Source organism: Strigops habroptila, chromosome 14, assembly GCF_004027225.2.
Source record: "Strigops habroptila isolate Jane chromosome 14, bStrHab1.2.pri, whole genome shotgun sequence".
NCBI lineage: Eukaryota > Metazoa > Chordata > Aves > Psittaciformes > Psittacidae > Strigops > Strigops habroptila.
Window position 1 is genome coordinate 10,359,003 of NC_044290.2, and position 14,788 is coordinate 10,373,790.

The window sequence follows — 14,788 nt, forward strand, 5'->3', positions numbered from 1 at the left end:
CTCATTTAGCTTATAGCTACTGAGTTTGAACGCTGCCATTTGTAAGGGGTTAGTGAAGGGGTTGTCAGCATTTCCACTGTAAACCTTTCATTTGGGGGATTTATTGCTTGGCTGTAAGGATTTGATCTAGCTGCAGCTTGGCAGGAAGGACCACATGCAGCAGCATACTTCCCTCACCCCAAACACAAACAGATCCCTAATGGAGCGGTACAGCCTCCTCCAGACTTCAGTCCTTGCGGATAAAAGGGGCAAAATCCTGACCAACGCCAGCCTAGAGTGAGTTCAGCCCATGGGGCTGGCAAGGAGGGCTTTCACATACAGAGGAGTGTGAAAATCAGCCACACCACATGTTTCTTAGTGCTCATGTTTTGGGTTTTAATTCTTCCAGTGTTAATTCTTCCAATGTACCTGTAACAGAACACACATTTAATGTAAAGCACAGCTTTAGGAAGGCCTCCCTTTCCTTGGGGGCTTTTCCTGAGCTGGAGTTCCTACGTATAGAAGCGGGTACCCATCTACTACACCCCAGGGTATAGCTGCACTCCTGATCCAGGCAGCATCTCCATCCCTGGGGCATGGTACAGCATCAGCTCTTCCCATGGGAAACCTCCATGAGCCCACAGGGGCCACGGTGACCAACTTAGAAAACAGACCTGGGGGAAGCTCACTTCATCTCATCTGCCTGTGAGGGGAAAAGGAGAAAAAGGATTAAGAAATATCTAATGTTATACAAGGTGAGCGGGAGCTGTGGTTAAGCCCAGGTACCACTGTGCTGTGCAAAATGTGTGATGCCCTGGGCATCACACAAGCACAAAGATGTTTCTCTCCAACAGATCCTTAAAATCTAAAGCCAATGGGGACAAAACGGAGCTGTGATGGGCTTCCCATGTCCAGTGCGGGGCAGCCGGTGGAAGCTTGGTGTGCACCCACCATTGGCAGCACCAGTGGTACCCAAGTGCATGGTGGGAGTGATGGTGCAACTCTTCCTGCACAGCCCGGGATGCGCCATCCCACCACGTCCACTTCCAGCCCCAGCCCCAGCCCCAGAGCCTTTCACTGTTTCCCAAGGGATGTGTTTGCATTGGGTGGATGCCACTTTCCCCCAAACGTGAGGACAGGAGGAGGGCAGCCAGCAGCCACTGCAACCACTGCCTGCACGGAGCACCGAGTACTGCACAGTGTGCAGGCAGGGAGACAGGAAAGCAGGCAGGGAGGAAAGCAGATAGAGCAAACAGGCAGAGGCACAGGAAGGGGGTCATGGCTGCAGACAGGCAGAGAGGGAGGCAGAGAGGGCAGGCAGCAGGCAGGGCGGCAGAGAAGCAGGCAGGCAGGGAAGGATGATGGCAAGGAAGGAGGCAGGCAAGGAGAGAAGGAGGCTGGCAGCGAAGCAGGCAGAGCAGAAGGCATGCAGGGAAGCACGGAAGGAAGGACACAAGGAAGAAGGGAAGCGCCGGGAAGCTGCAGTGACCTCGCTCCCGCAGCCCGTACCGCGGACACTCCGCAGCACCTCCCGCCCTGCCAACCGCAGACCCTCCGCTCCCCCGCTCCGCTCCCTCCCTCCGCTCCCGCGCGACTTCGCGCCAGACCCCGCGCAGGCTCCGCGGGCGCGCAGCTCCGCGCCGCCCCCTGCAGGAAGCGCAGCGCAGCGCAGCGGCCGAGGCGGGGTTGAGGGGGGGCAGAGACTCCAATCCCCAGTCGGCAGCGCGGCGGCCGTGGGCATCGCGCTTGCGCTGTGCGCAAACCTTCCCCCCCCCCCCCCCCGCTCCAAGTTTGGAGGTTCGAGCCGCCAGCCCCGGCCCATCATGTAGGTGCCGCGGAGGCTGCCCCACACCGCGCCGGGGGGGGGGGAAGCGAGCCCCCCGCGGGCCTCTGCTGCACGGCGTGCAAGCGCAGCGCAGCCCCCCCGACGTGCACCCCCCCTTTGCGCACCCCCGCTGCAGGGAGAGCTGCAGCAGCGAGGCAGGAGAACTCCAGGTGCACGAAGAGCGAGCGCGGTGCAGTTTGCATCTTTGTTTGCAAAACTAGCTCCAGAGGAGGGGCGAGGCAAAGTCTTTTGTGCTTCCCATCTATCCCCCCCCGCCCCCTGCAAAGCACAAGGGGGGGAAAAACATGTCTCAGCCCAGAGGTAAGGCTCCTGCTTCTCTTCCTTGCAGCTCTGCAGACGGCCGTGCATGCATTCGCGAGGTGCACGCATGCATGGATGCGTTTTGTGCTCGGGATGCAATTGCAATTTGAAGTTTGAGGCTTCTCCGTGGCTCCCCCCGTTGCATTTCCTGTTGGGCGCGGGTGCGCACACGCACTCACACACACACACACACACACACACACACACACAGACACAGTTCCTGCAGGCTGGGTTCTCCGTTCAGCTGCGCTTTGGCGTTAGTGGAATTCTTCAGCCGGGATCACCGAATCTCTTCCCCCCTCCCCGTCTGCCTCCTGCACCGGTCAGCAAGGAGATAAAAGGGTGTCGAGGAGTAAAATGGGGTTCTGGCCGTGCGTGCGGATTGCGGGCTCGTTTCATTGAGATGAAACTTTGAAACAAGTCCTGGGAGGAGATGAAAGGTGAAACTTGAGTGCGAGTTAGCGAGGAATTAAATATATACCTATGTTTCCATGGGAAAGTATTGTTCTTGTGCCAGGACTGAGATCATTTTCCACCGATCTCCCCCCCCAGCCCCCCCCCTTCAATATTTGGTAACTTTTGGTCGGAGGTTTGTAACACCAGATCGCTGAGAGCTGCTTTATTTAGCGTTTGGGGAGGGGACGGCAGTGATTTATTGTTGTTATTATTGCATTGATTGTTTTCTTTTGCCAGCGTGGTGGGCAAGGTTTGAGCTTTGCTTTTGAACTGATCCGGAGTGGTTCTGCCTTGTGTCCTGCAAGGAAGGGGTGATGGTGGTGGGAGGGAGGAGGTGGAGAGTTTAATATTGCAAAAATGCAGTGGGAATGCAATAGTCCCTGCAAGAGCCGGCCGGAGATGTTTTAAGGAGGAGTTGCTCCGGCCATTCATTGTGGAAATAGATGCCCATATGTCAGCAGATGCAGCTTTTGGAGCTTCTTTTAAATGGGTGGATTTGCTGTTGCAGCTTGGCTCTTGCATTCTGCAGCTCTCACACATATTGGGGAGCAGGGGGGGTGCAAGTCGGTGCATGGCAGAGCAGATCCCAAACTGGGACCGGGGCTGCTTCTTGCTGTTTTGTTTTTAAATCCCAAGCCATCTGTGGAGTCCGTGGCCTTCCTCCACAAGCCTTGCAGGGAAGCCATGGGAAGGAGGTGCTTTCACAGCTCTTGCCACACAGTTTTCCTTTGTAAGAAAAATGTAAAGTTGTTGTATAATTTATTCCTAATTTGGGTTTGCTGCAGTCATCTTTTCCAGCCAAGCAGAGAATTGTTAAAAGTTTCCAATAGAAAGAGCCAAAGAAGTTTGATAATTCAGAATTGAACCGAATGATGCCCGCTGCTGCTTGCGGGAGGGTCCCTGCATGACCCATAGTGGGGCAGGGGAGCAGCCACTTCCTGTGGGTCCCCAAAAGCCTCAGGGTGGGATGGCTGCAGCACATGGAGCCAGTGGTGGCAGGGACCTGAGCTGGTGGCCCTTCAGCCCACCCTGCCTCGGTGCCACTTATCCCCTGCGCTCGCTTTGTCCATCCTTCTTCATACCAGGAAAATGGGGAAAATGCAAGTAGCCAACCCACAAAACATGATCTCAATGAATGGCATCATTCTTGAATCCGTTTCCCGTCCATCCCGCGCTGTGCAATACGGGTGTCTAAGTCTGAATTCCTTGCACGGATAACTTTTCCAAGTTCAGCTGTTCAGGCGGAGGTTTTGCTCGGGAAGGGGTTTGCAGCAGAGGTATCGTTCTTCAGGATGAATTAAGGGAGGCATAATCTGCATTTCAGGATCAGCTTTCATGTGTTGCACAGGAGGTTCCTCGTCAGCTTTCTAAAATACTGCGTGGAGCTCCAGCCAGCTGCTGGGCTGCGGAGCCCTCTCCCTGCTTTGAATCCTTTCCAAAGTTGTGCTCAGAATTTGCCAGAGATTAATTCTTTTTTTCCTAATGCTGCTTGTCAGGGGAACCTGCAATCAGGAGGGTTATTGTCTGATAACACTTGCTCCCTGCAAGGAATCTCACCTAGGTTAGAGGGCAGAACTGCTCCTTGGACCCTACCTGTGCCATGCAGGAAGCGGAGGTGATGTGCTTTGCACACAACTGTAGCACGGGCTGCAGGAGATAAAACATTCCCTGGGGTTCGGAAGCAACAGCTTCATCCTGGCCCTTTCCATAGCAGATGCCTCCAGCATTGTGCTTGCAGGATGCAGTCATATTCCCTGCACCCTGATGGATTCCCCAAGACTTTGCAGTCAATAAAGTAGAAATTAAGTCACCAACCAGGTCCAAATCCTTGCATATCACTCATTTCTACCTTCCATCTCCTCTTTGAAGTTGCAAAATGGTATTTTTAGTTGGATGGAGCAATACACAGCAAATCAGATTTCCACAGCAGGTCCCTGCAGTCTGTTCCATCAAGTCCCTACTCCGGACAAGTGGGACTTGATGTTGATAGGAGCTCAGAAGAAGTTGAATCATTGCCCAAATAGGGCACATTTGGCTGTCATGACTAATAGGATATTATTCTGGAAGAGGAAAAAGAAATGCGGAAGTTCATATTAATTACAAGTTAAACAGAGTTTGAGGCTATAAATCTGAACTCTCGTGACAGCAGATATATTCAAGAGTCCTCCAAATTCATTGTAATGGGGGAATTATTCACTCACATCAGAGGAGTAACCTGCAAATATGCAGATTTCTCCATTGAAATAAGGGAAGGGGGAGCAGTTCCCATTAGAGCACTAATTCATAAACAGTGCATTGAAATGAGCTACATTTAACTCAATATTGCTGTCCATTGATCTCATTCCTAATATCTTACACTTTGTTGTTTCAAACACAGTTTTTTGTGCTCTAGCTGAGAAAGGGACACTGAGATTATGAGAACCATGTCCCACGTGGTGCTGACTGAACGTGTACCCTATGGACTTTGACCAAAGGCCCTGTGCCTATTCTAAATACTGCATTTTATGTGAAATGCTCTTTTTTTTTCCCAGCTAGAAGTCCCAGTGGAATCAGTGTAAAGCCCAAATGGTAGTTGGGGTTATTTTTGTTTAAATCCTTGGTAGGTGGCAGGTCTTTGCTGGTATAAAATTAACCCATGAGCAGCGTGAGGCTCTGTTGGTTGTGCAATGAGCAGTTTGCCTCGTCAGCACCACCTCAGCTTCTCACTATTAACTCACTCCCATGACATAGGCACTTGGCACGGGCCAGGCTTTGCCAGAGCAGGGTGAGCAAAGCTGTGGCATGGCCAGTGAGGTGCAAGCCTAGCAAAGCCTGGTCTAGCAGCAAACAGCCAGTTTCAGTTTGAGTTGCTGATTTACTTTCAATGTTTTAAGGTTATCATGTTGAATTACCATTTCACCCTTCTCTGCTTTATCACTTCCATGGTGGAGGTGCCTGTGTACTTGCTTTGGGTTAAGAGGGAGCAAATGGTTATAGAGAGGTTTAAAAGTCGCATGCAGTGCCACGCTGGAGGAATTAACCTTGAGTTAATCAACCAGCTAGTTGGGGTAGAAAGTGTTAGAAATGATGTCTGATATAAACCAAATCACTGCTGTGCACAGTGGGGACCAAAACACCCCATTGAGCCACTCCGGCTGCTGGCTTTGCTCCCTCTGCATTGCACTAAGGAGGCATTTGCTTGTCCTTCTATCCCAGGCAGTGATTCTGGGGGTGCAAAAACCAGGGTGCATTTGCAGGGTTCCTTGTCCCTATGTCTTGACTTGGCGATGTGCTGGTCAGTGCAGCAGCTCCCCGCTGCTAAGCTATGTGCTTGGTGTGGACAGGAAGACACAGGCATTGAAAAGCTCCAACTTTTATAAGTAATTATAAAGTAATTATATGCAGAAGTAATTATAGCAATAAAAGCAATAAGTTGCAGGGGAAAAGGAGCAAAGAGCTGTTTTCTTCTCCCAGCTGAAGAAAAGTTTAGGTTTCTGTTCAGGTTTCTCATTGCCACACTAAGTGTTGCTTATTTGCTACTTTAGCCACCCAAAAAAATGGAACTTCCTTTGGGGTGAATTCCCTCCTCTGACACATGCACAAGCTGCTAAGGTGAAGCAAATGATACTCAATTAAAACCACAGAAGTAATTTAAAGATGAGACACTTCATTCCTCCAAGAGCATTGGTATTAATGGAACATAATTACCTTCAAAGTCACATGGTGGATTTGCAAATCCTGTGTTCTGTGGTTGCAAGTATACAACGTGCTAAAAAGTTGCCTTTTTCCCCCCAAATAATACATGCATTTGATGTCACTTGTCCATTTTCTCTTGCTGAAAAGAGCCATAGCACCACATATAGAAACCTCATGGAAAAGGATTTAAAGACGTATCTGAAAAGAGCTCAAATCCATTTTTAAGTTGGAAAAAGAAGGAAAAGAGGAGAGCTTTAATAGCAGGGAGTGGGAACACACTTGCAGCCTTCCCTTATGACTGCACTTGGAGGACCGCAGGGTCTGTTACCCTGATCTTTGGGCATGGTCATGGTTCCCAGCCCTTTCCCATGGGGTTCCTTGCATTCACCCCATGAACTTGCATTTCTAATGCTTAGCCTGCATGCCTTCTGCTCCAAAGGCAAAGCTCTGCATCTCCAGGTCACAGCTTCCCAATGGCAGCTGGTGGCACAAGTAGTTCTGAGTCAGGGCAAGGGGTGAAACGTGGGTATCCCTGACTATGGTCACTCATGTTCTGGGTGATGATGGGTGCATTGTATGAGTTGGCAGCGTGGCCAGCAGCAGCATCATTATATAGTGTTGAGTCAGTCTCCAGTGGCCGGGTAAATTGCAGGACTGTTCTGTTCATTTTAGACCTGGACAGAGCTATAATTAAAATAATAAATAAATGCTTCATTACCTGTGGAGTTACTTAGCTCCTTTCCTTGGGGCCTGCCTGGGCATAGTTGAAGAGATTAGCATTATCAGCTAGAGCAATGTTAGCAGGAAAGCAGATCTAGGACCCTGGAGTGGTGCCACATTAGGTATTACGGTTTGTGATAGCAAAGCAGTGAAGGCCATTCAGTGCAATTTCTGTATCTACTCATTGTGCAAAAAGTTTGCCTTTGTCTTCAAATCCATTATATTCTGCATGTTGACAAGTGTCAATGCAAAAGTGAAAAGCAGTTTGGAGAGGGGAAGCCTGAGACTCTCACTTGTAGGGCTTTCTTTTGCCTCAAAGGCAAAATTAAAGCTGTCCTTCCTTTTAAGCTAGGAATTCCAAACACCCAGTTGATGTTTCAGAGGGTTCATCCCACCATGAAAGTCTCTGGGGTGCTAAAGCACCTGTGAAACATCTTTACATTGGAGATGCTGCAGACAGATGCTGAACATCCTTTACGGAAGCTCCAAACAGCCACTTGTGCATCTTGGTCTGCTGGTGCTAGCAAAGCCCGGCTGACCATCACTCTGGATTTGCATCCTATTGTCAAGCAGGAACCTGGATTTGTATGGGCATGGTAAAAGCATCCAGCTGCATTAGGAGGGTGCTTTGGGGTTGGAGCTACTGAGGCTACTGTCCCCTGGAGTTGCTGTAGGAGCAATGGCTGTGGCTTGTTTGGATAGAATTTCAGATTTGTAAGAAAGATTGCAGAGAGAAAGCATGTTTTTTCCCTTGTTTGAGCAGGAAAACCTCAGTGAGCAAAGCTGATCCAGTTTCTTGCAGTTGCTGTTTTGTTAGCCTACTTAGCTTGCAATTTTATAATCGAGGCTAGATTCTCCTATCCTGCACCCAAGCAGATCACAAATCATTGCAAGAACTGAAGCCCAAACAGCATCCACTTCTATTGCACTCAGATGAAACCAGTGGAGAGAAAAATAAACCCAGCAGAAGTTGCAGATGAGATGCCAAAGATAAGGCAGCAATAGAAAATAAGTACAGGAGTCAACACTTCACTGTGTCTGCAGTAAGAGGCCTCTAATGAAGGCTGAATCAGCAGAGACTTGGGAGCTGCTTTTGAAGGAGAATCTTTTTTCTAAACAAAAATATGTAATTGCACTCAGTGAAACAATGCTTATCAGTGCCAAATGGCCTCAGAGCATCATCTGGCTGCTGGGCTCTGGAAGTCCCAGGCAGCATGCTGTTGTGCTTGTTTTCATCCTGCAGCAGGGTCTGCTCCGCAAGTTCCTCATTCGTGTTTTCAGCAGGGCTTATATCACACTCAAGCAGCAAGTTATAATGTAAAAATTACAGCTTCACTCTATGTTCTCATTGCTCTTAATGTTTATTGCTGCTCCAGTAATTCAAGGTCAGATATAGAAAATGACTCAAAGTAGTCTGTTGTTCTGACACAGCTCTAAAGTAGTGGAAGTCCCCATCTGGCAAAGACAAACCTTCAGAGAGTACCAGCATCACAAAGAGAGAGGGAACATTCTAAGGGCAAGCCCAGCATTGATTATTGACTTTCTTTCCCTGGACTTGCTCCATTCTATGAGCTCTCATCAACTCCCAGCATCTCCAGTATCCTACATGCAGGAGCCCCAGTAAGAGCCCGCCGGACTTGCATGCTCATGCAAGTGCCTGCATGCAGGAGGTGAAGTGTTCACTTAACCAAGGCACAGGAGAGGAGAAGGTCCTTCTGGCCCCAGCTCTGTGTGGAGGGTTTGTGCAGCACCAGGTCCTTCTCCTGGAGCACTTCTCCAGCGCTGGCAACTGGCACCCATTTAGAGGCACACTTTCCAGCTTGGATTTCAACACAGCCCTTCTTTTCCTAAGGCTGCTTTAATTGCCTGTAATTAGGGTCTCCCGTGCTGCAAAAGCATGAAGAAATAAAACCAAGTTTGGCTTTGTATGACTGAAGTTGATTTCTTCTTTCAAACAGCTGATGCTGTGGCCTTTTAAAAAGGAAGTGGCAGCCTGTGATTGTAGCATTTATGATGCCACTGCCCAGGGATTAAAGCCCAGATATGTGACATTTATTATAGCTTCATTCAAGGAGTGGAACACCTGTAGCAGCTAAGTACATCTGCCCTTCTTCCAGGTAGATGAAGGGGAAGACAGGGATTTTACATGCTATCATCAAAATGCCAAAACCCCTTTGGGCAAAGCTACATCTTAAGTAGCTTTGTTTAAGCACTGAGCCTCAGCACTTAGCAAGAAACGCCTCAGCAGGCGTACAAGCCACAGCACAAGGCTTTTGGCAGCCCTGATGGGTCCCTGAGGGTGCAGTGGGTCACCCCAGCCCCTGCACAAGGAGACCAGGATCTGGCCAGCTGGGAGTCCATGCTGTTAATGAGGTGCAGACAGAGATCCAACCGGGATTTCCAAATGCCATGCAGGTTTTGGAGCTAGCAACGGGACAGGGAATCTGAAAGAGTTTTCATCCTAAGCTGAAACACCACTGAAGGTTTGGACATGGAGATGGAGCCTTAACCTGCAGCCCCCTCTTGCAAGTTGGCTTCTGCAGACAGAAAGATGCTGATGCTTAATGGAGAAGCTCACTCCCAAGCAGACCTCAGTACTTAACTGTACTAATTAAATGCTTTCAAAAACCACAAGATTGACCTTCGCTGCATGCCCACAGATTTTTCTCTCATTTAACAAGCAGAGGGTTGACAGAGTAGCCTATTAAAGGAGAAGAAAGGCAATGCTCTAGATACTGTTGTTTTTCAACCTGTTCCAAAGGGTTTTCTGCTTTTCAACTATAAGAGATGGGAACCACAATCCCCTGATAACCTACCAGGGGAAACCAGGCTGGAGACAAGGAGTGCTTGGCTCAAATGGACCACAAAGTGTGATAAAACAGTGAACAGACTTAAAACTGAGGTTTACTCAGATCTATGCAATAAACCATGATAGCCATTATATATACAGGTACTTACGTAACCAGAGAGTCATTCTGTGTGTCAGAGTTGTCCTTTGGGAGATACCCTCTAGAAGAAACACATAGGCTCCGACTTCCTTACCTTTCCCAAGGACACCAGTGATTTGCTCATTGCCACTAAAACTTGGAGCATCTTGATGGAGAACTTGAATTCCTGCCAAGGAATCAGTTTTACAGATTAAGTAAAAGAACAGATCAGTGCAGTGCACTGTGTGAAAGGACATCAGGAAACAGCCCCTGATGGAGCAGCATCTGAACTGGAGGGAGAGCCCAAAATAGTCCCTGGCAGCTGGGGAGGGCGACACAGACACGGCATTCAGAGATGGTTCATAGTAAGCTGGTGTTTGGAGACAAGAAAGGCTGAATTGGCTGCAGGCACCTTTTGGGCAGAGAGAAGGACCTTTGGGCTTGTGCATCCCCACGTTTCTATGGGGTGACAGTATGGTAACACGCTCTTGCTTGTAGCCACCTAAGCTATGCGGCACGGCAAGCTCCCACATAGCACGACTTGGGTTTCATTCATGCCATTAGGCAGCTTCCCTTATAGCTAAGCATGCGATTTATTTTTTCCCTTCTTTTTTTTCTTCCCCTCAAAAACATTTGGTACTTCCCCCGCAAGAATTCAGAAGCTTTATGTCTGATAAGAGGCTGGAACAGCTTCCTGCAATAGGAGAGCATTCCTCCTCTCGCTCTTCCTGCACAGACCTCAGAACAATGCCAGTGCTTCCAGCGTCAACACGCATTTACTTTACCTTGTGGCACAAGCATTTAAGGCTCATCCTGTGCAAGCATCTCCTGGCCAGCACCTCCTGCAAAGGGGGGAGGCTCATTTTCCAGGAGCTTGCTTTAAAAAGGCATTGCTGCAGCTGAAACACAAGGAGCAATCTGGGAGACTGAATCAGAGCCGATGCAGAGCAGCTGTAGCCAAGCAGGGCCCTCATTTGGATGAGTGGGGTCTGAAGAATCTTCTTCTTTCCCCTTCAAAGAGAAGCTAAATAGGGTTTTTATTTTGCTCTGATCTTGAAGCTACTTGTGCACGTGCTAAACTTGGAGCATAGGAGTCCTTTTGCAGGAGTCAGTGGGACTGAATGTGCTTGGGGTTTGAGCACACACACAAGAATTTACAAGGTTTGGGATGTATTTTGTCCTGGTTGCTAAGTAGGATGGACATTATGCATCTGCGTAGATGATTTATACCACCCTGCTTTCTCTTAGGTTCTTTTTATCCCATTTCTGCTTATCTGTTCTTGCAACTCAGAAAGCAGCACTGGATTTGTGAGCGTGTGTGTGTATATAACTGACACTACAGTCCTGAACCTCGCACAGGGAGTTCTATGGAGGCTTTGACAGAAAGGCTTATAAAGGGGGTTTTGTATTTACAGCTCCCAATTTAGAAGGCTGGGTGGAGAGGTGTAAGCTGATGGGGTTTGATCCATGTGGACATGTGTGGATAGAGAAAATATGCATCCAGTTGTGTCAGGGACACTTTGTTGGGGGGAAAAAGGTAAAATTTGTCTTCTGCCCCAGCACTGCACCATAATGCATTTATTCAACGTGTTTTCCAAACTGTGATAAAATTGCATGATAAAAACTAGGGAAAGGCTTGTTTCCTTCACATCCTCATTGCTTTATTATATGGCGTACAAGCGAGTGTATGCTCCTAGCAGGTGTCTGGAAGGAGAGCTGGAATTCATGCTCTCTGACCTGTGGCTGAAACCTATTTGAACTTGAAAGAGCTTCCTTTGGACCCCCATGAGCTGCTCAGCATCCTGCATGCAGGGCTTTGAGCTTTCTCTTAATGCAAAGATAGAACCTGAAGTGGTTGCAGGACCAAGGCTTGATGTTGGTGGTCGGACAGACTCGCTGCTGCTGTAGTCGTGATGCAGCAGCTCCAGCTGTTGCTGCTGGGGGTATCTTGGAGCTGCTGCTGCTGTTGTTGCTGACAGTGCAAACGGGAGGGTGGTTGTTCTCCTGGAGCCTCCTGTCCTGTTCCAGTGCTGGGGACCTGGGTTTGGCTTCTTTGCGATTGCGTTTGGCTTCTGGCTGTGAATAGGGTCCCTGTGTGTTTTTAAAGTAGGACCTACACGTTTTAGGTGAGGCATTGCCAGCAGAGGGAGCAGTAGTTAGTTCCTCCCATCTACGCTGCCCAGAACTGTCAAGATCCCATCTTTAATAATGTAGGCACAAAAATAAGCTCTTATATCAAAACATGAATAGCACAAGAGAGCTGTCTGACGGGGTAGCACAAAGGCAAATTGGGCAAAGTCTTGTCTGTGTTGAAAACTTGATCACAATATTTGGCTGAACCTTTACAAAAATGCCCCATGACAACGTGTTAAGCAAGGAAGAGATCTTCCCCTTCCATGCCGGTGCTGCGGTGTTCTTCTAATGCAGGCAGGGAATTAGAAGGGTGAAGGACGGAGCGTGAGCAGCATATCGCTGGGAAGAGATTAGGCGTTGATTTGAAATTCTTCCGAGTGTTATTTGCACCTCAGAAGAGGAAAGTGGTCCTAAAATTATCCTCAGTTCGACACTTTCAGTTGAAACAAACAGTTGCCAGCTGCCAAAGAACAGCACAACTTGGGGACTGAAGGGAAGCAATTCAGTCTGGAGGTGTCTCGTACAACTTTGACACTGTTTATTAAATCTTTTCGGCCCAGAGGTGCTGTTTTCCCCATAGGAGCACAGTGGATGCCAGACCACTGGCATTAATGTAGCCCTCAGAGTCCACATCCCTTCTGCAGAGGGTGAGGATATTTGCTAAAGAAATGGCTTGTGGCACATTCCTCTGTTCCCATTTGACTGTAAAAGTTATTGATACTCTATAACTGTGAAATGACCAAATCAATGGGCAGTTTTCTCTCTATGGAGCATAAATTGCTCATTTTGTTCTAAGGTGGCTTTATTCATGAGCAGAAAATTATAAACCCAAGCTTTATATGCAGTGCATCAGCACTTGTAGATGGCTGATAACAATGGAGTTTAAATGTCCAACATTTACAATATGCTGAACAAATTAAATCTGTGCTGGGTAAAATGAGCCTCCTGCGGCTGCCTGGAGCACCCGGTAACAGAAATGAGACCTAAGATTGCCCTGTGGTATTGATTAGATTTTATTCTGTCCTGCTGCGAGGGTGATGACACCAAGACACGCACCCGATATCATCCTGCTCAGCGAGCAAAAGCTTCTCTGCAGAGAAATGGAGCTGCAGTAGTAGCACATGGAGAGGAGCAGATTTGGAGCTAAGGACATGTAACTGTGCATGCCTTCGTGGGGATGGGTTTGCTGAGCTCCCCAAGGGATTGGGGGCTCCCCAGGGGAGTCCTTCCTGCTCCATCGCACCCTCTGATTTGGGAAAGTCCTGCTTTTCCCATGTTTAAGCCTCCTGTCTCATTGTGAATGAGCCTCAGCACTGGAAGCATTCACAAATCATGTAGACAAGGCCCTCAGTGATATGGTTTAGTGGTGGACTTGGCAGTGCTGGGGTAATGTTGGCCTTGATGATCTTAAAGGTCTTTTCCAACCTGGTTGATTCTATGATTCTATGAAGCTTTGCTAGTGGATGCTATGGGGCAGCATCTTGGGAGGGTGATGATGAGGGAGCACCACCAATTACAGAGGGACATCCATCAGTGCCTGTGTGCAGGTTGTCCCTTTTGGTGGGTATAGCTGAAGCCTGCAGCTATCGCACAGGCTAAGACAGCAGTCTGGGCACAGCCTTTTTATGCACAGGTTCCTGCTCAGACTAGCACTTGATACAGCCTTAATAGGAACCTGTGCTTGCAGTAAGCACGTGCTTAAGTGTCAGCACCATCAAGACATAAGCACCTTCATAGCTGGAGCCGCAGGCCTGAATCAGGCTTTTGAGTCTGCAGCGCAGCAGGAATCAGCATGCGGGTGGGAATGTCACCTTCCTTTTCCAAAGCAATTTGCATTTCTCCAGGCTGGCAGCACATCTGACAGCTCCGAGAGGCCCTGGCTCGGGATGCACTGTGCTGGAGCTGCCTCTCACCCGCTTTGCTGGGTGCATGGACCCATCACCCCCCGGCATGGGAACAGATGCAGAAGCTGATCTGGTTTATAAGGGGAAATGAAGCTCTGTGATGCTTCTTTAAAAGCACCTTGCAGGAACCTGCTGGGGGAAGATCCCAGTGCACTGACCACGTTAAACAAACCTGGGAAGCGAAATAGAAACTGGAGGGAGACGTTGAGCAAAAAGGCATCCACAGGGTGTCTGATGGAGAGGGGTTCTTATTGCCCTAAGAAAGCTCGGGTTTGAGGCTCTGCAGAGCAATGGCAAGAGAGGTGGATGCTCCTTCATTGTGTCATGTTTTCCAGGGCGCAGCGGGTTTGGGAAGTGTAGAAGTGTTTGTAGCTAGGCTGGTGGATTTAAGGCAAATCCTGCACACAGGGCCACTGCTTTTATGCTGGATAGAGGAGATTTGCTGCTGCCTGCTAGGTATTTGTATGGGAAGTTGGTCAGAGCCCTGGAGTGTGGTTACATATTGTGGTGTTTTGAAGTGGAATCTTGGTGGATAAGGAGAAGTAAAATGAAGCAAGTGGAGTACTGGAATGATGCCCAACAGCATCCCTGCTCACACGGGAGCTTCAGCCCCTCATCTGCGGGATGCATCACCCCATACATCATCCATGGGAGCACCCATCAGCATGGCACCCTTGGGAGACCTTTTGGGTGCTGCTGCTGCACTGAGGAGCAGAGCCCACTCTGTGCAGGGGGCAAAGCCAGGGCAGGGAGCACAAAGCTTGTCTGAAAGGCTTGGGTAAGCCTTGCATGCCACGATGCATGAACGTTGGGAAAGCACTTCATTCACCCTTCTGCCTGTGTCCGTC

At 48.9% G+C, this 14,788-nt stretch overlaps 1 protein-coding gene across 2 annotated transcripts in view; it reads left to right on the top strand.

The window, feature by feature from the left end:
• Positions 1–1,775: 1,775 nt before the first annotated feature.
• The window catches only part of MAP2K6 (mitogen-activated protein kinase kinase 6), a 56,505-nt gene continuing 43,492 nt past the window's right edge, over positions 1,776–14,788 (top strand). Inside the window, exon 1 of one of the 2 annotated variants that reach the window (XM_030506398.1) lies at positions 1,776–2,125. In XM_030506398.1, the coding sequence (XP_030362258.1) occupies positions 2,110–2,125 (16 nt within the window). In that variant the 5' untranslated portion in view covers positions 1,776–2,109. Of the gene's footprint in view, positions 2,126–2,337; positions 2,566–14,788 lie in introns of those variants that run through there. The other variant, XM_030506399.1, reaches the window with a different exon arrangement.